This window comes from Natrix helvetica (assembly GCF_964273705.1).
Source record: "Natrix helvetica genome assembly, chromosome: 2".
Lineage (NCBI taxonomy): Eukaryota > Metazoa > Chordata > Lepidosauria > Squamata > Natricidae > Natrix > Natrix helvetica.
This window is the reverse complement of record NC_138552.1, coordinates 230,479,394-230,503,918: the sequence shown is the minus strand read 5'-3', so window position 1 is coordinate 230,503,918 and position 24,525 is coordinate 230,479,394. Positions and strand designations below refer to the sequence as shown.

At 41.6% G+C, this 24,525-nt stretch overlaps 1 protein-coding gene across 7 annotated transcripts in view; it reads right to left on the bottom strand.

Annotated features, from left to right (window-relative positions):
- Positions 1 to 2,060: 2,060 nt before the first annotated feature.
- Positions 2,061 to 24,525, bottom strand: part of SLC29A1 (solute carrier family 29 member 1 (Augustine blood group)) — an 89,258-nt gene continuing 66,793 nt past the window's right edge. For all 7 annotated transcript variants that reach the window (XM_081942238.1, XM_081942240.1, XM_081942241.1 and 4 more), the window contains 10 exons: positions 21,496 to 21,641; positions 20,561 to 20,700; positions 19,914 to 20,048; positions 19,599 to 19,696; positions 19,250 to 19,346; positions 14,810 to 14,901; positions 14,186 to 14,294; positions 12,323 to 12,408; positions 3,217 to 3,416; positions 2,061 to 3,117 (listed from right to left, as the gene is read on the bottom strand). In XM_081942238.1, the coding sequence (XP_081798364.1) occupies positions 3,006 to 3,117; positions 3,217 to 3,416; positions 12,323 to 12,408; positions 14,186 to 14,294; positions 14,810 to 14,901; positions 19,250 to 19,346; positions 19,599 to 19,696; positions 19,914 to 20,048; positions 20,561 to 20,700; positions 21,496 to 21,641 (1,215 nt within the window). In that variant the 3' untranslated portion in view covers positions 2,061 to 3,005. The remainder of the gene's footprint in view (positions 3,118 to 3,216; positions 3,417 to 12,322; positions 12,409 to 14,185; positions 14,295 to 14,809; positions 14,902 to 19,249; positions 19,347 to 19,598; positions 19,697 to 19,913; positions 20,049 to 20,560; positions 20,701 to 21,495; positions 21,642 to 24,525) is intronic.

The window sequence follows — 24,525 nt, the reverse complement described above, 5'->3', positions numbered from 1 at the left end:
AAATAATACTGCAAGATGTAATTGCTTCCTAAGTATTCCATTAAATGCTTTAAAAAGATTAAGACAATACTGCTGCCCTACAAAGCGACCTTAACTAGTTGTCAGAATGGTTGAACAACTGACAACTCCAAATCTCAACTAACAAATGCTCCATCTTATACATTGGCAACAAAAGTCAGAACACCAAATACAAGCTGGGGGGGATATGACCTCATAGATGACCCTCACAATTTCAAAGACCTTGGAATACTCATCTCTAACGATCTAAGCCCCAGAGCTCACTGTAATTTTTATGTGCTTTACCAGCGTGCCTACCATCCCTGTCCTACTGTCCCCATTTATTTGTATTCATTTCATGCGCTCATGTTTATGTTTATACTTATACCTGTTATCTAAGCCCCAGAGCTCACTGTAACAGCATTGCCAAAAAGGCATTAAGAGTTGTTAACCTAATTTTGCGAAGCTTCTTCTCTGGTAACACTGTACTGCTAACTAGGGCATACAAAACCTTTGCCAGACCAATCCTCAAATACAGCTTGTCTGCCTGGAATCCACGCTGTATATCGGACATTAATACAATTGAGCGGGTCCAGAAGTATTTCATGAGTACTCCACTCCTCTACTCAAAACAGAATTCCTTATGCCACCAGGCTTGAAATTTTGGGCTTAGACAACCATGACAACCACTTAGACAAGCATAGACAACTATGCTGCTTTGGGTCTGACCTAAGCATAGTACACAAAATTGTCTGCTACAGCGTCCTACCTGTCAACAACTACTTCAGCTTCCACCACAATAATACAATAGATACAAACTCAAGGTAAACTGCTCCAAGCTCAATTGCAGAAAATACGACTTCAGCAACAGAGTGGTCAATGCCTGGAACGCTCTACTTGACTCAATTGTTACTTCTTCAAACCCCATAGTTTCAACCTTAAACTGTCTACTGTGGACCTCACACCATTCCTAAGAAGTGAGGTAAGGTGGCGGGCATAAGCGCACCAGAGTGCCTACCATCCCTGTCCTACTGTCCCCATTTATTTGTATTCATTTCATGTGCTCATGTTTATGTTTATACTTATACCTGTTATCTCGTACATCTTTGACAAACTAAATAAATAAATTAAATGTTCCAACATTTAAGAAGTGGAAAAGATCCATGCTTCCAACAATTGATGTCATTCTACACTTTTAGTGTCATGTTTAGAAAAGGTGACTGTCAGCCTATCAGAAATATTCTGCACTTTACTTGAAATGTCCCACTTTCTGCTGAGCTGTAAATACTTCAGAACCCAATAATAAAACTGCTGTCTTAATTTAAACCACTGAAGGAGCATTCTACACCTTGCTATTTGGGGATATCACACAATTTAAATGCCTTAAAGGCGGCCTGGTGTATTTTGGCTTTATTAAATATATACTGTTAATATGCAGATAGTCCCTGATTTACAATCACAATTAGGGCCTGAATTTTGGTTGCTAAGCAATGCAGTCCTTAAGTGAGTCATGTGGTTGGACTTAATTTTATGACCCTTTTTATGTGGTTATTGAGTGACTCACATGGTCTTTAAACAAATTTGGATTTCCCAATTGACTTTGCTTGTTAGAAGCTAGCTGAGAAGGTTACATAATTGCAAGACACTGCAACTGTCATAAATGCAAGCCAGTTGCCAATTGCTTGAATTGTGACTGCAGGGGTGTGTGTGTGTGCATGTGCAATAGTCTTAATTTTGCGGACCAGTCATCAGTCTCTTTTTCCAAGGCCACCATAACTTCAAATCATTGTTAAACTAACATTCCTAGATTGAGACTATCTGTATCATTATGATTCACAGATGGCAATATATAAAGGTTGACCAATAGATGGCGCTCTAGTTCCATTTTTCCTTCACACAAAAAAAAGACCAACTGTACCATATTAAGGCCAGGCCATTGATTTTAGGTTGTTGAAAATGACTACTTTCCAATATGATTGGCCTTTGTTGTATTCCCATATGAAATGGACTTCTATAATTAACAATACTAAATAATTTAAATACAAGGCAACATTACAGCTTCAAACTTTACAAAAAAAAAACCACCCTTATTTTTTATTTGTTACAGCTGTTCTCTTAGAAAAAAAAAAGCCATTTTTAAACAGAGTTCAAATACGCAAATCCTGAGTTTGATAAATTCATGAAGAAGCACAGAAAACTGCAGGGGCTCTGATGATCAGCCGGGTTTGGGAATGATCCGTTTGCATCATTTGCACTATGCTGAAGAGTTCATGACCTCATTTATTCCTGCTCCCTAGAGCCAGATCATGCAAAATCTTGGAAAAGAGACAAGGTGAGCCTTCAGAAGAAAGGGCGTACTCAGTTTGTATACAAAATAACCAGTACTTCATGGCCCCGAAGTTGTTGTTGTCCAAAGTACTTAAAACTGTGGAAATAGCCAAGGTCTACTTTCCATCACCCGTCCCCAAGTAATAGCTGTTGAGGTTCTTGCATAATTCTGAATGTCCACAAACCACGGATCTTATAAGCTTGAACACGCAGCTGAAGAAGAGGACTCCTTTTCCATGGAGCCATTTAGTGAAGAGCATTTTGGGGGTGCAGCAAGTTGTTACTGCTGTCTTTTGTGGGTAGAGCAGACACTAATGAATTGTGAGCACATTTCAATAAATTCACAGGAGCAACTCAAAAGCTGGAAGGTGGATTGGGAACAATTCTCTTGCCACAGATAGTAAAGCAGAGCACAACACATCGAGACAATGTAAATAATTAACAGCTGGTGCTGGTAAAGGGTGTGTGTGCGTGTGCGTGTGCGTGTGCGTGTGTGTGTGTGTGTGTGTGTGAAAGGGGAGGTCTTATACCCAGGGAGAAGCCAGGCCATCTGGTCAGTAAGAGAGAAGCCCTCTTCCAAGCCAAGAGGTATTAAGGCAACAAGTCTCCCAGCCAAGAAAGGCTCCATGGTAATATAACTCTACTGCTCTTCTGCTCAGAGATGCCCCATGGTATCTTCATTAGATTGCGGATCTGAGTGGAAAAGATAAGATGGCTCCTAAAGCCAGACCCAAGGAGAGAAAGAAGGCCATGATGGCTCCAGCAGTTTCCGCTTCATGAGACAGCACCTTCCTAGAAGGAAAAACAAAAACTCGTCAGCACAACATCCAGCCACCCAAAAACCAGTTGTTTTTCCTTCCTTACAATTCATTCATCTCAAGCCACGCTTACTTGGGTCCAAAGCACATGCAGAGGCTGGCCAAGTAACCATTGGAGATGGAGAATAACAGCATGAAGGTGAGGTACCAGGCATCATGAGCAAAGATGACAGGCAGGTTACGGCGGGTCTGCACGTTACACAGCATGAAGAGGGGGATGAAAATCAGACGGATAATCACCAGGAAGGGTAGCAGGCGGCTCTCTTTTCCAGGCTGTGGGAAGGGAAGAATAATATATTATGATATCAAAATTAGTCATCACTGTGATAAATAGAAAACTGGAAAATTATGTCATAAAGAAATTTGTGCCTATTGCTTAATGCCTTCTCTGCCCCAGTGTAACAAAAAAATGCTAAAAAGATATATATTGACAATTCATTGCAGTAGATCAAATGTAGATTTCCCCTTTCAGTGTTATGTAATTAATAACTTTGTTATGTTCAAAAGATCCATAATTCTTATTGTCTTAATGATAAGGGGTACAGCTAAGATTTTATCTTTAACAGGTGATAAAGCCAGAGTCATATTAATGCTTACCAAGAATGTGGCATGTTCTAACACCTAAACTGCATTGTCAAAAACAAAGCAACTCTAAGTAACTCTTAACCATTTTTATGTGAGATATCCAGTATATATAAAATATTTTTTTCTTCTTAGACTCCTTTAAATATCATAGCTGATTATTTTCACAAGATTTAGAGCAGTTCTCCAATAACTAATCTGGATCGAACATTCAAGCTTTGTATTCAAAGGATGCAGAAGTAACTACCTCCTTTTATCTTCCTATAAAAAGATTCCCTTGGCAGGGAATTTTCAGTAACAAATTACAATTACCTATTTGGAAAGGTTTATCACTCAGCATTTATTGTAGCTGCCATTAGCCATGGCACTAAGAGACTTTCAGAATTTACTTTCTCTACGCAGTTGACTTGAGCATGATAACTTGATCCATTACTACTTTCTCCAAATCCCTGCAAATTATTGGAATCACTTGGAATCCTGCATGTAATGCCACAAGCTGTAGACACCGAGTTGCTTTAGCCAGGAAAAAACTTTCACAATGGGAAATGTTTTCTGAATAAGTTGGGCTTCTTGTAATATTATTTACATTTGAGCAATGCAATTCTGAGGAAGCGGTTTCTCATAACCGAAAAGCCAGTTTGGTTTACCTCAGACTGCTGGTTAGCAGTTTACTCAAGTTAGGCATTTTTTACTTAATAAAACAGATTAGGGAAAGGGCTCCCGAGCTGTTTTCACTGGCAGAGGGTTGCACGAGGCCATAGCCACTCGGGAGCTTTCGCTGGCTGAGCTCTCAGGCCACCAAAGGCCCACCTGATATGAGTGATGTCAAGCTGGCCATACCCACCCTGTCCCGTCCCCCCCAGGTCAAACACAACCGTGATGTGGCCCTCAATGAAATCGAGTTTGACACCCCTGTCTTAGGCCATAAGATGCCTTGAATTGGTGGATGTAGGTAGACATCACTTATGATTGGCTGTTCAACAACCCTTTGAAGTTATGATGGATCCCATCAAATGTACTTACGATGCCTGCCTCTCCACCCATGGTCACGTGAGCGCATTGAAGATGCTTGGAAACAGCATTCAGAGCTGTTTACAATGTCCCACGGTAACATGAATGTGATTTATGATGCTTTTGCCAAAAAATAATGTTTACTTCCAGTTTTCAGCAAGAACACTTCGTAGAGAACAGTGGGTTTCATTTAATGACCACCATGCTTGGTTTATGACCACTGTATTTGCTACAACAAAGATTTTAAAATCAGGTTCTGTCACAAGGTGATCCATTTTATGACCATGATTTACAACCATAATGGGCAGGCCCCATTTGGGTTGTACGTCAAGGACTACTTGTAATGCTGGTTTTTACACCAACTGGAGATTGTGTGGAATTGTTTAGCTTCACATGCTATATACTTTTTTTTATGACAGTGATCGTAACTTTAGGAAATATCTAAACTAGGAGAACAGAAGCTAATATTTTAAATATTAGGGGACATGTTTTCACTGATCTCCACACAATCAATACTTATTTACTTTGATCTCAATCCTTCCATATTTCTGTCTTGGGAATATTTTTTCTATCTGGAGTGAGATGGATCTTGTGTTTACCTGTGTGTAGAAAGGTAAGACCAAGTAGAGTTTTTTTATGCTAGGGCAACAACAGAATTGGAAAGGAAGTATCCTGTGGATGGAGGCCATTATTTTGAATGCTTCTCCAGATTTTATTCTGCAATTACATGTGCATTAAGGGGAGAGGCTATAGCTTAATATATTCCCTATTATTTTGGCTACTTTTTACACTGAATTCTTCCCGGGTTGGCATTCAAATGATAAAACACATCACATTGAAAGTGGTGAGTTATCATCTTTGATCAGAAAGAAAAACAAAATATATGGCCCATGCAGTTTTATTTATTTATCTAAGTATCAGGAACTAACAATAAGGAAAATAATAACATTCAGAGTGAAAATAGGATGAAGGATTTTCTCTGACTAGAGACATGGAAGGACATATCTGTTCTATTTATATGATGTCATGGTTACATTTTATTATTATTCTATTAACTAGATTTGGAAGCCTGCCTAACCCACGTTATTATATTTAGGGGAAAATATTTTTAAATTCTCCTAAACTGCAATATTTTATTACTCTTTGTGAGAAATAATCTGAAAGTTCCATTTGCACAAGGTTTCACTCTTTCTCAACTGTGTGCGTGCGAAGGAAAAATTTTGAACAATTTTTGCAATACTAATATTTATTGTATTTCGTTTATTAATCTGTTTTTACTGATTTACGGTGTTACGTTTCATGAAGTACTTTTAGTAGTATATAATTCAGATTATAAATCAGAAAAACAGTTTGTTCCTCATACATTCTTGGGCTTTGGAGGGCTCCAGAGCTGGGTCTGCCAGCCAAAATACCATTGGCCACATCCTATAATCATAGAGGCCTTGTAGGAGGATCTGTGATGGGTGCTGAGCAGAGCTTAGATCAGGGAGTTGGAGATTGTGGCTTTCTTGTTTTCTTTGCTTCCTTCAGATCTACTTCCTTCATAGTCACTCTCCTATATATTTGAACAAAAATTACTGATTGAAAGGACAGCTGTTCCTTGTTTCTGGGTCACTGTCAGGGACAAAACATTGAGTAATCATTCCACAAAACCAGTAATGAACCAATCGGAAGGGGAAAAATAATTCAAAAAAAAAAAACCAGCTGTAAACAAATGGGCTACTCTAAAAAACATGTCCCTTCATCAACTCTGGCAAGTGGACAGTGCAACCATCTGCAGCATGAAAGTCTGGCCCAACGCCGATCCACTGGGGCCCTCCCCAGATCTCCAGCAGAGTACAGGCCCAAGTAAGCCTTCCTGGGCACTGGCGATGGTCCTGAGTGCCTGGGGCCTCTGAAACCGGAGCACCGATCCCTGTGCTCCGCCATGTGCGCCTCTCCACAAAGGCCGCTGTCCAAGATGGCGACCGCCGATCATGCGGTCCGATCATCTGAGCTGGCTCCAACTGAGCCGCTCTCTTCAAATTTGTCTCCGTGCTCTCCTCCACTGAAAGGGAATGCACGGTGCAGCGCCCTGCAGCACATGGCCTAGGGCTCCCCCCCCCAACTGGCCAGCGCTCGGGAGCCCCCTGCTAATGCAGAAAGACCAGCTTGTGCAATAAAGGCAATTAGCCGAGGCGCAGATGAGCGAGGTGGAAGGAATCAAGAATCAGGAAAAAACGAATTAGACAAGATGATTATCTCGTACCAAATGGAGAGCCAAAAAAGTACTCCTTCTGGGCCGAAGACTGAGGTTAATCTGGGGAGTCAAGAGAAGGAGTAGAGGAAGTGGCCTCAAATTCTACCTCGGTCTCTGGGCAAATGGGCCATGTTAATACTCATTGGTGACTCCTCCCACGCCCCACTTCGGAGACCTTCAGAGGACTTGTTAACCCGTCTCCTTGTCCGTATCTAGATCGCATTACAGCTCGTTCTGCCAAAGAAAGCATTTCTGTGGTTAGCATCAAATTAATCTGCAGTTTAAATCTGAACATTAAATCTGAATTTAGAAAATCCTCTTCAGGGTATGTCAGAACTGGAGCCCTTTCTAAATTCAGATCCCCTGCTTCATCAGTAAGCTGTTGGAAAAGGCCACAGTTTACTGATAAAACACGGGAGTTAGATTTTGAAAGTTCCCATTTTACTTGAAGCCTTGGAAACTCATAGACAGTCAAAGTAGATATGTTAACAACTGCTATGAATCTCTAGGATCACAAAGATATAATTTAACATCTTTTGGGATAGCGGGGGTTACAGAATAATGGCGTTGACCTCATGGGGTAGATGGTCTGATTCAGGCCAAAGGTAACTTTTAATCAACAAGAGAATTTATGTCAACCTCATCATTTCATGCAAGATTGTAAATAAAGGTTATATGTTTTATTTTAAATCAACCATTCACATTTGCTTTCTAAGCAGGACATGTTTTGCCATCTTCTATAACATACCATTTGGCTTTCTTACTAGGGTCATCTATCAAGACTAATGGCATCTTTCTGTGGGTGCAAACCAAATTATGTTACACTACCTTATTCAGTATATGTTTAAAGGTAAAGGTTCCCCTTGCACATATGCGCTAATTGTTCCCAACTCTAGTGAGCGGTGCTCCTCTCCATTTCAAAGCCGAAGAGCCAGGCAGCTTCCGGCTCAGACTAAGATAATAAATTAGAGGAAAGCTAGCAGCAAACTCTGATTAAAGAGGCCAACTTTCCCTCCTGCTGTATTCTAGGTTTTTAGTTTTTGTCTAGGTAAAAGCAGCTTGCTTAGGATTGTTGACTTCTCAGTTTTTTGGAACAGAAAATAACACTTTACAGGCTTCCTGATTAAAAGGAACTTGATTCTGGAGGTTAGAGCTTGGTTCTTGTTATTTTTTTGCCCACCGAAAGATTTTCTGCCTACCAATCAGTTTCACACAATAGTTGATTATATTCATTTATTTTGTCTGTCTCATTCTTTTCCTGCTGAATAGCTTAGGGTTATTGATAGATGGTTGTAAATGTACGTACCTATGTCACTGCAAAGATACTGCACTATTTGATTATGTCTGTAGAGAGCAAACATTTTTTGGACATGAGTTTTTAACTTTAACTTTAACTTTTATTTAATTTCTAGACCGCCCCTCTCCCAGAAGGGACTCGGGGCGGTGTACAGTCATATAATATGTACAGTCATATTAAAAACAGTAAATATACATAATATAAATATAAAATAAATATAAATGTGGCTGGAGGAGGTAGCAATAGTTTACTGTACAATAGTTAAAGTTAGATTTAAAATTTTAAAAATTTAAAAATACATTAGAAACACCCCTAAAAACTATCCCAGGGTAAAATATTTGCCAGGAGGTATAAATGGGACTATAAATGGGCCAGGCCAGCTAAGGTAAAGGTAAAGGTAAAGGTTCCCCTTGCACATATGTGCTAGTCATTCCTGACTCTAGGGGGCGGTGCTCATCCCCGTTTCAAAGCCCAAGAACCAGCACTGTCCAAAGACATCTCCATGGTCATGTGGCTGGCATGACTAAATGCCGAAGGTGCACAGAACACTGTTACCTTCCCTTCAAAGATGGTCCCTATTTTTCTACTTGCATTTTTACATGCTTTCGAACTGCTAGGTTGGCAGAAGCTGGGACAAGTAATGGGAGCTTATTCTGTTATGCGGCGCTAGGCATTCGAACTGCTGAACTGCTGACCTTTCTGATCGACAAGCTCGGCATCTTAGCCACTTGAGTCCCTGGTACAGTATATGTTTATCTGAAGGGTAATTACTTAAATGGAGTAGAAATAAAATGATTCTTATCATGTCACTGAAATGTCCCAACGTCTCCCCCCCCAAAAAAAAATGGAAAAAGAAGATTCTCCAAAAACAGAGTGACATAGCCAAACATATCCCAGATTGTTAGTTCCAATTTAACATATAAATGTTCGCTGGCAGGGCATTGAGACTTCTGGGAATAGAATGAGACTTTCTGAGGTTTTGCTGGGTTGCAAAAATAGTCCTATTCCCCTTTGGAGCTGGATAATCAGGGACTCACTTTAGATGTTAAAGTGGATGAAAAGCCCTCTCTTCCCCTCCTTCCTTTCCTATGTGTGTTGTGGCAGACATACAAAATAAGACTTTTTGCCAAGGAAAGAAAGCAGCAGGAAGAAGTGCCAGACTGAGGAAAGGAAGGATCTGTGTGGCTCATCAGCCTCAAACCACCCACCCGTCATCTCTGTGGAGTCAAACTTTCCACAAAGAAAATTCAGTAAACATATTTTCGGCACACCCACCCATCTTTCTCGTTGGGATAAGCCTGAGAGGCTGGGCAGGAGGGAAGACAGCCAACATAACCTATCCCAATACAAAAGGTGAAACTGGGACTGGGATGGGTTTACAGCTGAGGTTTACTGACTTAAACAAGTTGCCCTGTTGCTGCACACTGGCAAACTTAATCAATCTATCTTATTAGTATTATGCTGAAGCTATTGGCCTGAAAGGTAAGGGCTGGCATAATGTTTCAATTGCTGAGGTGAAGTGACAGTGGGGAAATGTATTTCTCCCAGCCCCCATGAAAAAGGTTTTCGGCTTCTTTATACTCATTCAAGATCTTGGGTGGTTCTGTAATATTTCTTTTTCCTTCAACCATACACTACTCCTATGCTGTGCCAGGTGGACTGCAAATTGTAAATAGTGAGTGCGGGATTACTGATTAGACAACTTAAAGTGCCCTCATCGAATAGGAGGGTAATAGATGGCAGGAAAAAAAACAGGCCACATTATTTGGACAAAGCAAACTAGTGTGTCATCCCTGTATTTTTCCCCTTTCTCTCATTGTTACTCATGTGTCTAGTGCAGGGGTGTCCAAACTTGGCAACTTTAAGAGCTGGCTGGGGAATTCTGGGAGTTGAAGTCCACAAGTCTTAAAGTTGCCAAGTTTGGACACCCCTGGTCTAGTGAATTAGACTAACAGATTTACTTTTTCCATTAATCATTTTTCTTGCTTGAAGTATTTTCCCTTCTCTCTCATCCCTTCTTAGGTTCCCCTTTTATAATTCCCAGCAGCGGTGGGTTCCTACTGATTCAGCCGAACCGGTACTGCTTTGGCAGCCTGGGTCACTGCAATCGGCAGTGACCCAGGCCTGCCATGCTCCCGAACCGGTGCCGTAGGTGCCGCCATCTTGTTTTTGGCTTCTGCACATGCACAGAACAATTTTTATTGAACTGCGGACGTGCATGCAGTGTGTATCAAGCGTATGCGCACGAGGCGCAGCCATGAGTAAACCCGGCAGTAGTACCTGCCGGAAACCACCCCTGATTCCCAGTGATTTTTCAGCTTAAGACTTCTCTCCACAGTTAAGGTAACTTTTTGTGGCACCTTTGCTGTAGAAAAATTACCTGTGTGATATTCACTCATTATTCAGATTTTTTTTATTTACTAGTAAGCAACTTGAAAGTCTGCCTCCTGCCTCTTCTTACTTCTTTGCTGCTGTGTTGCCATATGAGTATATAATGACCATTAGCATCTGTCATTCAAAGGTAAGCTCAGAATATTCTATCATCTTTTTTTATGGAGCTTCTATGCCATTGTCAGATCAGTCTTCTTTTCTTTATATCCCATATACAAACAATAATCACCATTAAGCAACTTAGTCAAGCTTCTCTAAAATGGCTTCAGCAGGATCAGTGTCTTTAATATTTTTCCTTTTTCAGTGTATATAATTGTGACATCAATTGCCTCAATTTAATACATGATAAACTGCTGTTAATTAAACTCTTACAGCATTTCTGGTCCTTTGCACAAGTGGATTGCTGCTTTCTTGTCCAATTAGCTGCTGAAAGTCAAAATAGGGAACTCGCTGTCCAATTCTGCTTCAGTTAACAGTGGTGTTCGGCAAGGCAGCGTTTTAGGTCCCCCACTCTTCTTGCTCTATATCAACAATTTATGTGATCAACTTAAAAGCAATTGCGTCATTTTTGCCAATGACATAAAATTATTCAATGCTACAGATAATTTTGTTGTTTTGCAAAATGATCTCGACTGTGTGTCTGAATGGTCATCTATTTGGCAACTTCAAATTTCGATCAATAAATGCTCTGTCTTACATATTCGTAAATGTAATCAGAATGTCAAGTATGAGCTAGGTGGCATTGAACTAACTGATAACCCTTACTTTGTCAAGGACCTATGTGTACTTGACGATCTATGCTCCAAAGTTCACTGTAACAGCATTGCTAAAAAAGCATTAAGAGTTGTAAATTCAATTTTGCACAGGTTTTTTTTCTGGAAACATTGTATTGCTAATTAGAGCTTATAAAATTTATGCTAGACCAATCTTAAGAGTATGGTTCAACTGTTTGGAATCCCCACCATATATCTGACATCAGTACAATTGAACGGGTTCAGAAGTATTTCACGAAAAGAGTCTTGCATTCTTCTGTACACAATAGAATTCCCTATGCTACTAGACTCGAAATTCTCAGTCTGGATAACTTAGAACTGTGTCGCTTGCGGTCAGACCTAGGTATTGCATACAAAATTATACACAGTAATATTTTACCTGTAAATGACTTTTTTTAAAAATTGCAATAATACACGCACGAACAACTGCTTTAAACTTAATGTAAATCGTTCTAAACTTGACGGTAAAAAATATGATTTCTGTAATAGAGTTTCAAAGTCTGTTATGCTCTACCTGATTAGTTGTTTCAGCTACAAATTTTCAGTTTCAGTAACAAATTGACTTCTGCGGACCCTACATCATACTTAAATGGTTAGAAGAGGGGGCTTGTATAAGTGCACTAACGTGCCTATTGTCCCTAACACTGTATTTTTATTCTTTTATTCTTGTTCTCGTTTGACAAATTCTAATGAATAAATAAAATAAGTAAATTGTGGAAAAACGGAACAAAAAATACCATTCTTTCTCAGATACTTCTGTATTTTTTCCTCAGAACTGTTTCACAAAAGTACCTTTTTTTCTTGATCCTAGCTCAGAAGACACATCTGAACTTTAAGAAAGGTGCATTAGTGAAATACCATAAATGCCCAGTTTCCCTATACTCACCCAAACACAGACAGCTGTGAGGCTCCTTCCTGCCCAGTCAAAGATGTTAAACATCAGGAAACAAGCAACTGGGCTGAAGTAGAAAACTGAAGAGAGAGTAATAAAGAAGCATGGTCAGTCTCAGGACAAGGACTCTGTCTGCCACAGTGTCCAAGAGGGCAATATTGATATGACTTTAGCTAGGCAAATAGTACATAGTCCTCTTTTCCATCTTCATCAAACAGATAATAATAATGACACAGGAAGCTGTGAGGGATTTTTACCAAGTCATTATTGATGCACTTGTGAATCTATTTCTCTAAGTAAACATAACAGAATCCTAAAATCTGAGTTTGCAGTTTAGGTCTGATGAAGGAGAGGACTCTAAGGACAAACATGAGACTAAAACGGCACCTTATCTACAGATCTGGGTAGTCTTAACAATTCCTTTTAAACTTTTCTTTTGGTCTGATCTATTCTAGAAAGTCAACCTCCGAGCCTGCTGTTTTCAGAAAGAAGTGTGACCCCATAGTTTCTCAACATTGATTTTTTTCCGCCAACAGCTTTGTACCAATCTTAATTCTTCTTCAATTCTAGTCTTGATTGTTATTACTTCTCTAGTCTATTTGGGTCTATCATCACACTGTTCAATTAATGTAATACAGTGATAATGATTTTTAATTCTTTTTTAAACCCTTCCTTATTATTAAGGACTAGAACACTAAAATATGTGGAACTGGACAGTGCAAAAATAAAATAAAATAAACAATAAAGTATCTATATAGTCTGTTGTGGGATAATAAATGACATAAATGTACATGGATGTGGGAAGAGCAACACCTCCAAAACAGGAAAACAAACAAATTGTGTCTTAATCGGATAAGGAAAAGTAAATAGAGTCTATTTGGGTTTCAGTATTTCCCTAACTACTTTGTCTCACACCCTATCCTTCTCTTTCAGGTCTTCCCACTCTCCAGGCTAAATTCGCCCACACTTCATCATCTTTACTCATAGTGAGGCTCCTTCAAAATCAGATGGCAAATAAAGCTAAGGCTAAGCAGACTGCCAGGCGACATTCTGTAAACTGATCTAGGCTTTCCAGAGGAAGTTTGGGTTACAAGAGAAACTGTTTGTGAACTCTTGGTACATCTCTGTAATCTTGCCATACCTTGACTTAGAATGTGATCTGAACTTCATATAGCTTCTATTAACAGATTCTAAGATTCTACTTAAATTAAGAAACAGTGGTATAAATACCAAGACTACCTGGATAAGTCAGCTGGGTATTGGAATGATACGCTGGGGCACATGAGATGGAAAGTGGAATTTTCATTATTTAGACACATGGCAAGTTAGCAAAAACGAAAATAAAAGTACTTCTTCTCAACTGCGAAGGAAGCCATGAGAGTATCATGGTTGGGTCCAACTTTGCAGCCTCAGGATCTAGATGGATCACAATGAGAGATCCCAACAATGGATTTTGGATTGTATTAACAAATTGCACAGGAAATATCAGAATGCCTGTACAGGAACTGAAGCTTAAATAAATGTGGGCCTTGCATCACAATATTAACCTTAAGCAACACACAAATGTATCTAGAACAGAATGGCCAGTCGAAGCAGAAGAAATTTCACGTTTTGGAATGGATTAGTCAAAACCCTGACATGACCCAACTGAAATGGTGTGATGTGAAATGTCGTGAGAATTCAACCCCCAACTATCAATGAACCATAAATGTCTCCCTTTGTCTGTTCTTTGTTTTGTGGGATTTAGGTAGAGTTCAGATTACATAAAATTGCAGGATTGCAGATAGTTCTGAAAGATTCACAAACGGTCTCATCATTGCACACCTTAATCAGTTTTAAGACCCAAGTTTAACTTACCCCAAGGTGTATCTTTTCCAATAGTTGGCTTTACTTCAACAGTGACAGCTGGGAAGACTCCAATTGTAACAGTAAAAACTAAGCAGACAGAAGCAGCCATAACCCATATCTAGGAAAGAGAATATATATGCAAAGGCAAATTGATAAAGGCAAAGGTTTCCCTACCAGTCGTGTCTGACTCTGGGGCATGGCACTCATCTCTGTTTCTTGGCCGAGGCAGCCAACATTGTCCAAAGACATGTTTAGTGGTAATGTAGCCAGCATGGCTATATGCCTTTGGTGTAGTGAACACTTTTATCTTCCCACCAGAATGATACCTATTAATCTACCTGCATTTACATGTGTTCAAACTGCTAGGTGGGCAGAAACCGGGGCAGGAACGAGAGCTCACCCTGTTGTGTGATGCTAGGGTCTCAAAACCAAGCAGCCATTTTTCCAGCCCAACTGACAAGCTCAGCATCTTTAACCGCTGAGCCATCATGCTCCCTATCCTCCCTATGATGATATTTGCAAAGGCAAATACAATCATAGAATTCCAGATAACAGTTTTAAACAAACACAGAAGCAGAATATTAGGGTGTGAAAAGAAAACCCACACCTAGGCCCAATCCATAGGTCAAGTACCTTTTTGAAGATGCCAAGGACCGAAGATCTGTCGCTGGAGGCAAGGGACTCTCCATTCCCAGAGTGGTTTCGTTCAACACCATTAACCACATCTGTGGACCAATGAAAAGAACAAGTTGGACAAAATGAACGTTTAATACATATATTTTGAAGAAATTAGGACTGCACACTATTATTGAACCAGTACTGTATCTTTTCCCTGGCCCCATTCCACTCCTGTACCTGATTTAAAAGGCCAATTTTATGCTGTAACGCTTCATAATTCAGGGCCACGGTATCTGACGAATGGGGCGTTGGTTCTTACCTGATACGCCCCTTCTCGAGGCAGGTGGAGACAGCAGTCATGCACGGGTTAACTCAGTCAGTAACCAATAGAACTGAGTCTACCAAAGTGATGTCATCGCCTCAGAGGAGTGTCCTCCCGCTTTTGTGACGAAGGAGATAAGTAGACTGCTGTGCGTTAGTCGACTGCTTTCAATCCTCTGAAACTCTAGCCTAGCTCCAGAACTCTCTCTGCGAACTAGGCCAGGAACCATAGGGTGGGGATGACCGCTGTCTCCACCTGCCTCGAGAAGGGGTGCATCAGGTAAGAACCAATGCCCCGTTCTCCAACATTGGTGGAGACAGCGGCCATGCATGGGACGTACCAAAACTGGGCGTGTCCCCGGGTGGGAATGAGACTGGGTTAGGTGCTTGAAGAGGGAAGAACTTGTTGAAGCACCTGCCGGCCAAATGCCGCATCCACCGACGCATCTCTGTCCATCTTATAATAGCAGATAAAGGATTTGGGATCACCCAGGTGGCTGCCTTGCAGATCTCTTCCACTGAGGCCTGCCTTGTCCACGCTGCTGATGTAGCCATGCTGCGTGTGGAATGCTCTGTGATGTTGGATGGAGGCTTGAGGTGACTTGCCAGGTAAGCTCTAGTTATGGTTGATCATATCCAGTGTCCAACCATAGATGGAAAAGCCTTTAGACCTTTGTTTGTGCGATGGAAAGACACAAAGAGTGCTTCGGTGTGCCTAAAGATGGCCGTCTTGACAATATAGATCTTAAGAGCCCTTCTTACGTCTAACCTGTGCCATTTGCGCTTGAGACTGTGAGAAGGATTAGGGCAAAAGTTCAGTAGCGTGAGATCCAGAGACCGATGAAAGGCCGAATTGACCTTTGGGACAAAGGTGGGATCAAGTCGAAGGACCACGCAGTCTGAGTGAAAAGTACACAAGTCGGAACGGATGGAAAGGGTCGCCAATTCTGAGACGCGTTGTGCAGACGTGATAGCCACCAGAAAGGTTGTTTTCAATGTGAGGTGATGCAGGGAGGCCAACCTGAGAGGCTTGAAGAGTGGTCCAGTGAGGGAGTCAAGGACTTTGGTTAGATCCCACGAGGGAAGCGGTGAATGACAGGAGGGCAGAGATTAGACACGCCCTTAATGAAGCAGCGTACATGAGGGTGCAAGGAGAGATGCTCATTTTGATGAAGAGAGAGAGAGGCAAAAGTCCTTTATCTAGTCCGTTGCAGGAACTCCAAAACCTGGGGAACCGAAGCCTGCAGGGGCGAAACCTCTTTAGAAAGGCACAATGTGCTGAAAGTCTGCCACGTTGATTCGTAGATTCTATTAGTGGCCGGGCGTCGAGAAGCCTGAATAGTTAGAATTATAGTCTCAGAGAGGTTTGCCGCCCTCAAGACCTCCCGCTCAGCCTCCATGCGGTTAGGTGGAGCCAAGAAAGGTCGGGATGGTGGATGGATCCCTGGTGAAGAAGGGATGGTATCAGGGGAAGACACCACTCTGATATTGAAAGTGACGGCCCGCATAGACAAACCAGAGGAACCGTCTGTGTTGTTTGTGAATGGGTACGTGGAGGTAAGCCTCTGTGAGGTCCACTGATGAGACAGCAGGTTTGAACAAACCGACAAATGCAGGTGTGTCAGGAGGAAGACCCTCGTCTTCCGAGAGATCTGAATCTCTTGCCAGACGTTCCTCTTCGCCAAAAACCGAAGGGTGACTGGACGTGCCAGGGAGCTCATGTGATGACGAAGCCGAGAGATCACCATCCCTGCGTCTGGAACCAGAAGAAGAAGAAGCAGACCTGCACGGAGTAGAGTGGTTAGAAGACCTACGTTTAAGGGCAGCTGCTACGCCACATTCAATGGCCTCAGATATCATGTCTGCCATACCAGGTAAGTAAGAACGGCGGTGGTGGCGGGGGGGAGGGAAAATTTCCTCCACGTAGAGGGGCTCCTCATCCGGAGTGATGCTCCTGCAACCTTCAGATTCATCCCCACTGCAGGCGAGATTGCCTGAGCCCCTGGCATCCTTAGGTTGAATGATGGATGCAGCAGGGGAGAGGTCATCCTCTGAATCAGAGGATAAGTCAGGAGAAGGACTAGGCTGAGAAGACCTTTGGGCCTGAAATAGATGGGATTCAGTGTGGTTGGTCTTGGCCTTGGCCTTGCTGGGAAGAACCTGGGTGGCACTGTCCTTTGCCTGTGGCTTGGCTACACCCCTATGTGACTCCCTGGGGGCCTTGGGAGAGAGCTCCGTGGGGGAGGTTTCTGGGGCAGGCTTGCGTTTGCGGGTCCCAGCAGAAGGGATCTTGTTGGTGGGGAGAGGCATTTGTGGCTCAGGGGCAGGAGACGAGGCCATGGTCTGTACTCATGACTACTTGAACTCCCAAAATGGCCACCAGAGATCTTTGCGCCCAAACAAAATGGCCACTGAGGCTACAGAACCTATGGGCCAGGCGCCACGAGGTAGCTGAGGCCACAGAACAAGGGAGGGCGTCAAAGGCCCTGCGGAGAGGCTGCGGAGGCTGAGAGGAGCAGTAGCGGCAGTCCAATGAGGCGGGAGTGCTAAGGGGAGGTGGCAGCGGCGCTTCCCGGCGGCTGCAGTGGCTGCTGGCGGCTTTTTTTGGCTGCTGGTGGCCCTTAGTGGCTGCTGGCGGCCTTGGCGGTGCTTGGAAGCGGCTGCAGGCTTGGCAGCATGAGGGAGAGGCCCGGAGTCCAGTGGAGTCAGCAGCGTTGAATGGGGCCTCCAACGGCCGTTGCTAAGAGGTGCTGCTTGCAGGAGAGCCTCTGAATTGCCGGTAAGCTCAGGAGGCAGAAGCCTCGAAGAAGCCCTGGTGAGTCTCTCCAAAAAGCCCGGGGCTAACTGAGAGACCTAGCTCTAAGGAGCTATTTCCTGATCCCTTCCAATTTGGATGTAATTTGGACGAAATTTAGAAAAATATCCAATTAAAGGTAATTAAAATATCTACTAAAGTTGAGGAGAAAGCAGTTAGCACAGCCAGTTCGCATCGAACTGAGTCTAAAAAAGGGGGAGGACACTCCTCTGAGGCGATGACATCACTTTGGTAGACTCAGTTCTGTTGGTTACTGACTGAGTTAACCAGTGCATGACCGCTTTCTCCACCAACGTTGGAGAAGAGCCTCTTATCCTTCATTCCTGCCCACGTCTTAGGTGTCAATGAGGTCTTTGCTCCAAGCACCTTTACATTCTGAACTGCAAGTGACTTTGTCTGAATAGTCCTCAGTCATGAAATGTTCTTTCCAGAGACACTGGCCAAGAATCACTTTGGTGAAAGGCCAAGATGTTTTCTGCCCAGAGGTTTCTTAAAAGCTTCTACAGTAATTGCTATTTCAAAGTGGTTTTATCTTTATGGAACTGTTTTAGTCACTGCTGCCTGTGACATTTTAGTCCTTGCTATTTTGCCTATGAATGCTTATGAAAAAAATATTTTGAGTTGTTGACAGCAGAAATCAGAATGAAATGTTTAGTTCAGTGGAGAATATAAGGGAAATCTATTGAGAACAGACAGATTGTAAAACCTATTATGGCATTTCAATAAGTTGTTTTTCTCAAAATGTGTTTTTGAGAGATTGCCTGAATAAACAAGAGTTCATTTTTTTCATCACCGGCCTTCTAAACTGATGGGTATTCAAAAGTCGGTATATTTCTTCTCACATACAATTTTTGAAAGACAATAGCAAAGGCTAGAAAATTTAAAAAAAACTGCTCAGTGGCTGCTGGCAGCTGGTTATTCTGGAGAGCCTTAGATGAAACTATTACTGGTAGAAAATGTATAAGAAATCTCATGCTAAGCCATCAATATGTATTGATGTGATGACGAACATGGGTTTTATTGTAACTTGCTAACTTGGGAAGAAATTAGAAGGCAATAAGTGAATAAACAGAATAAAAATAGGCTGCGTTTTTTTAATTGCCTTGAGATTCTGATGAGGACTCTACATGTGTTAAATTAGAGATTTGCTGCCTTTAAGCCTCAATAGATGACTGATTTACAGTTTCCTGCATCCCTTACCATTGGTTGCAATATTATTTGTAACCCGGGAATGTCTGGTATACCACTTACTGTATTTTCACCCTGCATTTATGGGCATGAAAACAAACCCCTCCTTCTTTCCATGCTCTAGTTTTTACCTTTCCTGATGAGATCAACTTTTGTTTCCATCTCAGCCTGAGCACCAGAAGTTGCATATTCTCTCTTATTCTTCATCGAATAAAAGCAGAAAAAATCCTGGGGAAATATTGAAGTATTATTTAGGTGGTGTAGAAGGAAAATGAAGCAGGGGTCAAAAAAAAAAAAAACAGGTTGTGGCTGGACAAGGGGAATTCTTCTGAAACAAGCTGGGCACCTTCCCAATTATTCGTGGACTGAACGAAGAGCCCGGCAAACGTTGCACAAAGGTGCTTGCATGTCAGAACACTCCCACACTTTCCCACTCTCACAGCATACTCAGGGCTGTTTTCAGAAAAAAAGCAACCTTACCAGACGAGGCAACATGATATAGGAGCCAATAGCTATCATGATCACAACACAGGCAGTGATGAAGTAACCAAAGGCACTTTCTTTTAGTTCGGAACCAGCTGAAAAAGATTTAGAGAAAAGTGGCAATTCTTTCCTTAATGATAGGTGGCTTCTGAACAAAACTCTCGCTCTCTGAAATATCAGAGGAGGCCTGTAGGTGATGTACAACTCTACATCAATATTACAGAGAGAGATAATGTATACCCCGCCTTGGTTGCTTTATGGGTTGAAAGATGTAGCATTAACCAAAACAATAAAGCAATACTTAATACTCACTGGCAATAGTGCAGATCATAGCTACTGCTGCGAATGTCCCTGCGAGGCCCTGACCGCTCATAATAGGAGCTGTGTAACTGGCAGGAAGGAGCCCTGCCAATCCAAAAAGGCTGCCTTGGAGAATGGCCCCAAAGGCTGTCAAAAAAGAAGAAGAAGAAGAAGAAGAAGAAGAAGAAGAAGAAGAAGAAGAAGAAGAAGAAGAAGAAGAAGAAGAAGAAGAAGAAGAAGGAAAAGGAGAAGGAGAAGACAAAACAATTTAAAGGGGAATCGCAAAGAGATCTTATCCACAGAAAGTAAACACTATAAAATGAATCCAAGGCCAAAGGGCAGGATGTAACTTACATCGCCATAGTGTGCATGCTATGTTGATCATTGATGGGAAATGTTTCTATCTGCTCTTGCCTATCCTCCCACTGCCAAAAATTGGATCTGCAAGAATTACATTCCACCCACTTCAATATCCTAACAAAGAGCTCAATGCTAAAAAAAAAGTTTATATTCTCAAACACAGGTAAGGGTGAAGTATTGCACATCAGAATGTGTTTATCCGTAAATGTATATATAAACCTGTGAGAATGGAAAAGGTGTGGTCGCTTTAATAATTCATAAATGTGTTACAGATACACACACACATAAACACCACTTACAATTGATGAGGACTATCTTGACCATAGTAACGATGAAAAAAGTCAAAGGCTCCATTGGGACCTTGACTAGGATCGCTGTTACCACGAAGACCAAGAAGATGGCAACCAAACTAGATCCAATCCGTATTTGCTGAGGGATCCTAACAAATGGAAAAAGATAAAGATAAAAAACCCTTGCCTTTCTAAAATCATAATAATTGTTCTAATTGTCAGGAAATTTCTTCTTAATTTTAGATTGCTTCTCTCCTTGATTAGTTTCCATCCATTGCTTCTTATTCTTACCTTATGTGCTTTGGAGAATAGCTTGACTCCTCTTCTTAGTTCTATTGAGATATAACTTCAACCATTGAATAACCTCTTTTTAGATGTATAATCACAATCTGAAATAGCTTTTTCCAGTCCTTCAAATGTGTGCTCTTCAGACTGCTCAACAATGATTATGCTTCAAGGAGTTAAAGTTCACACATCTAGAAACACTCAGATTGGGGAGCTATATAGACCGACTATGTTGAATTTGTGAACATAAATGAAGACATTATAGGCACCTATAAATTATCTGTTGTATTATGGTTCAGCTATGATATAAGCAGTTGTTCCATGTATGTAAAACAAAAATAACATGTTGCTAAACTGAAATAATTATGTACTTCAAAAAAAAACAACAACTAAAGACAATACAGCAAAATGAAACTTTTTTTTTTGCTTTTTGGCACTGTGCTCCTAAGACTGTTCTGGATCACTGTATGGAAAAAACTCAAATGCTTGGAGTATCATCATAAATATCTAAAACCAATTTGTCTTTGCAGAATAGAAAATAAAGTTCTTTTCCTACTGAGAATGACCTGGTCCGAATGGTGCCTTTATGCTGGGAATCAAAGGACTCAGAACAATTGAAGTCTGGAATTTTCATTTTGGAATATCTATAAAGATCATACCTCTGGTGGAGTAAAGAGTTAAGGCAGGTGAAGATGAGTAGAGGCAACATGGCACACAATGTCATCACATTGTTAAATATGGACTGCAAGTATGATGGAGGTTCCTTCTTCCCTGTGCCAGTCACGTTAGCATGACTGTAATAGTCCTGCAAGTGAATAGAAAGGGGGTTATTATCATTATTATTATGGTTAGTTGCATAGTTAACCGATTAGATGAGATTTGGCATTTCTGTCTATCTACTGAGTCCTTCCCAAGGACCTAAGATGGGGAAATGTTGTAGGCAGTATTGTTGCAAGGTGTACGCTGTTCCAAGCAAAGCGGCCTTTTGCAATTATTGACTGTTGGCAATTTTGTCAATGCTGATGGTCTTTAAGTGGTGCTCCAGATGTTTGGGGATTGCACCCAAGGCACCTATTGGTACCTATATTTGCCTTCTTTTGCCACAGTCATTCTACTTCTATTTGCAGGTCTTTTTCTTCTGTGATTTCTGACAGTTATTTCTCTTGTATTCTGCTGTCTCCAGGTACTGCAACGTCTCCTTTCCAGATTGCCTTTCTTTTTATTGACAATTTAATTTAACTATTATTATTATTATTTTAAAATGTATATGACTGCACATCTCAGATAGTAACTCTAAGAGTCCAACACTATATGAACGTCAAAGTGGGAATAATCAAAACAATAAAAAATGAAAAGCAGAGAATCATCAAGGGTAAATCCACGAACAAGAAGTTTATGCATTTCATGAGTTCTATTACCTTCCGACTAGGAAAACTCCAAGGTCTTAAGAGTTTTACAGAAAGGCAGCAGGATCAAGGCCAATCTAATCTCAGGTGGCATGATGTTCTAAAGGGGAGGCATTGCAACTAAGAAGGCACAGCATCCTCTTTAATGATCAGGGTGTATATCCTTCTGCCGGATTTGATGGAGTGGGTAAAAACAACCAGTTAGAGATAGGTGCCGTCCACTAAGCAATGCCAACGGGCGGCGCCCAGGAGTAGAGCCTTCTCTGTGATGGGCCCAACCCTCTGGAATGACCTCCCCCCCCCCCGATATCAGAACTACTACCGACCTCCGCTCCTTCCGACAGAAACTCAAGACCCACCTGTTCCAATTAGCTGGCCTGGCCCATTTATAGTCCCATTTATACCTCCTGGCAAACATTTTATCCTGGGATAGTTTTTTAGGGGTAGTTTTTAATGCATTTTTAAATTTTTAAATTTTTAAATTTTAAATTTGAACTTTAACTATTATTGTACAGTAAATTATATGTTACCTCCTCCAGCCACACCTATATCTATTGCTATATTTATATTTATGTATATTTATTGTGTTTTTAATATGACTGTACACCGCCCCGAGTCCCTTCTGGGAGAGGGCGCGGTTTAGAAATCAAATAAAAGTTAAAGTTAAGTTAAAGTTCTTCAAATATAGCGCAGCTTGGGCAGCAAAGGTGTAATGTGGGTATACCGATATGCCCTAACAATTTGCACTGCTGCATTCTGGACCAATTGCAGCTTCTGGAACAGAGGTGGGTTTTAGTGGCAGTGGCGGGAAGCTCCGCCCACCCACCTGGATGCTTCTGCTCATACACAGAAGTGTTGCGCGCATGAGCGAACTGGTAGTAAAAAAAATGGAAACCCATCACTGTTCTGGATGTTTTTCAAATTTACCACCATGTAAAGCATAGTGCAGTATCCACTGAGGGGGGGGGGGAGCGGCTAGAGGGCAGAGCACGAGTGACCATGTACGATGCCACTGTATCTAGGAAGAGGCACAACTGGTAACAACATGAAGTTGTGCAAAAACTCTCCAGCCATGTCTGCCAGCAACTCCTGCCATGAATCCAGAAGGACTCCCAGAGTGCACACCAGTTCTGTCCGGGGTAATGCAATCCTATCTAGAACTAAAGATGGAAAATCACCAGATCCAGAGTGCCCTAAAACCCAAAGCCATTCAGTCTTTCAAGGGTTTGGATGAAGCTTCTTGTTCCCCCATTCAGAAGCCTCCCCCCCCCTTTACAACTTCCAGACATGAGACAGAATCTCCACAGCATCATTTGGTTGGCCAGGACAGAGATTTACAACTAGGCATCATTAGCATACTCATCCTGGTAGTTTCATGTAGATGTTAAATAAGAGTGAGGAGTGAGTGCATTGGGCCCTAAGGAAATGCACAAAGGAGGAGGAATAGGTTCAACCTCCCCAACCCACATCAACACCAATGGAATCTGATCCCAGAGGAAGGAGGGGGACCATCCCAAGCCTGTGCCCGCAGCTCCCTACCCCAGAACGAATCCAGAAGGCTACCATGATTAATGGCATTAAAAGTTGATGAAAGAGCAAGAGGATCAATATAGATATTATCTCTATTTGCACCTGGCCAGGCCATCACAAGCATGATCAATGCTACGTTGGTTCCAAATGTATCCTTGAAACCCGGCTGAAAGGGTGCCAGATAATCCATTTCCTGCAGAGCTTTCTGAACCTGCAGCATGAGCCCTGTGGCAAACATGTGTAAACTAAAGAAAGATGCTTGTACCAATCTCACGAACAAAAGGAAAAAACCAACGTAGGACCTTGTTTTTACTCTACATTTTAACTGAATCTTTCCCAAGCATTTTGGAATGTTTTCCAAGAATCTTCCGTCACACTTTTTTCCTACTTAAAAGTTAAAGGGATCTTTTTCCATTACGTTCAAAACAGTTTTATGTGTATTTATTGACTCTCCTATTCCTCAGCCTCATAAATGGAAGTAAGTAACTTTTTGACACAGCGGTGTTACACTTTGGCAAAGCGTAGCTGGGCAGGGATAGAACTTCTGGAATTCTTCCATATCTCAAATGCAGTGTGGTAGAGTAGCAGCAGAGAATTCAAGAGCAATTTTACTCTTAGCCTCATGAGGGAAGAGGATGCAAATCATATATGGGCAAAAAATTAAGGAGCCAAATCTCCCTCACTTAATAGTAATGCTAGATACAGGGGTGGGTTCCGGCAGGTACTATTGCTGGTTCGCTTGTATGTGCGCTT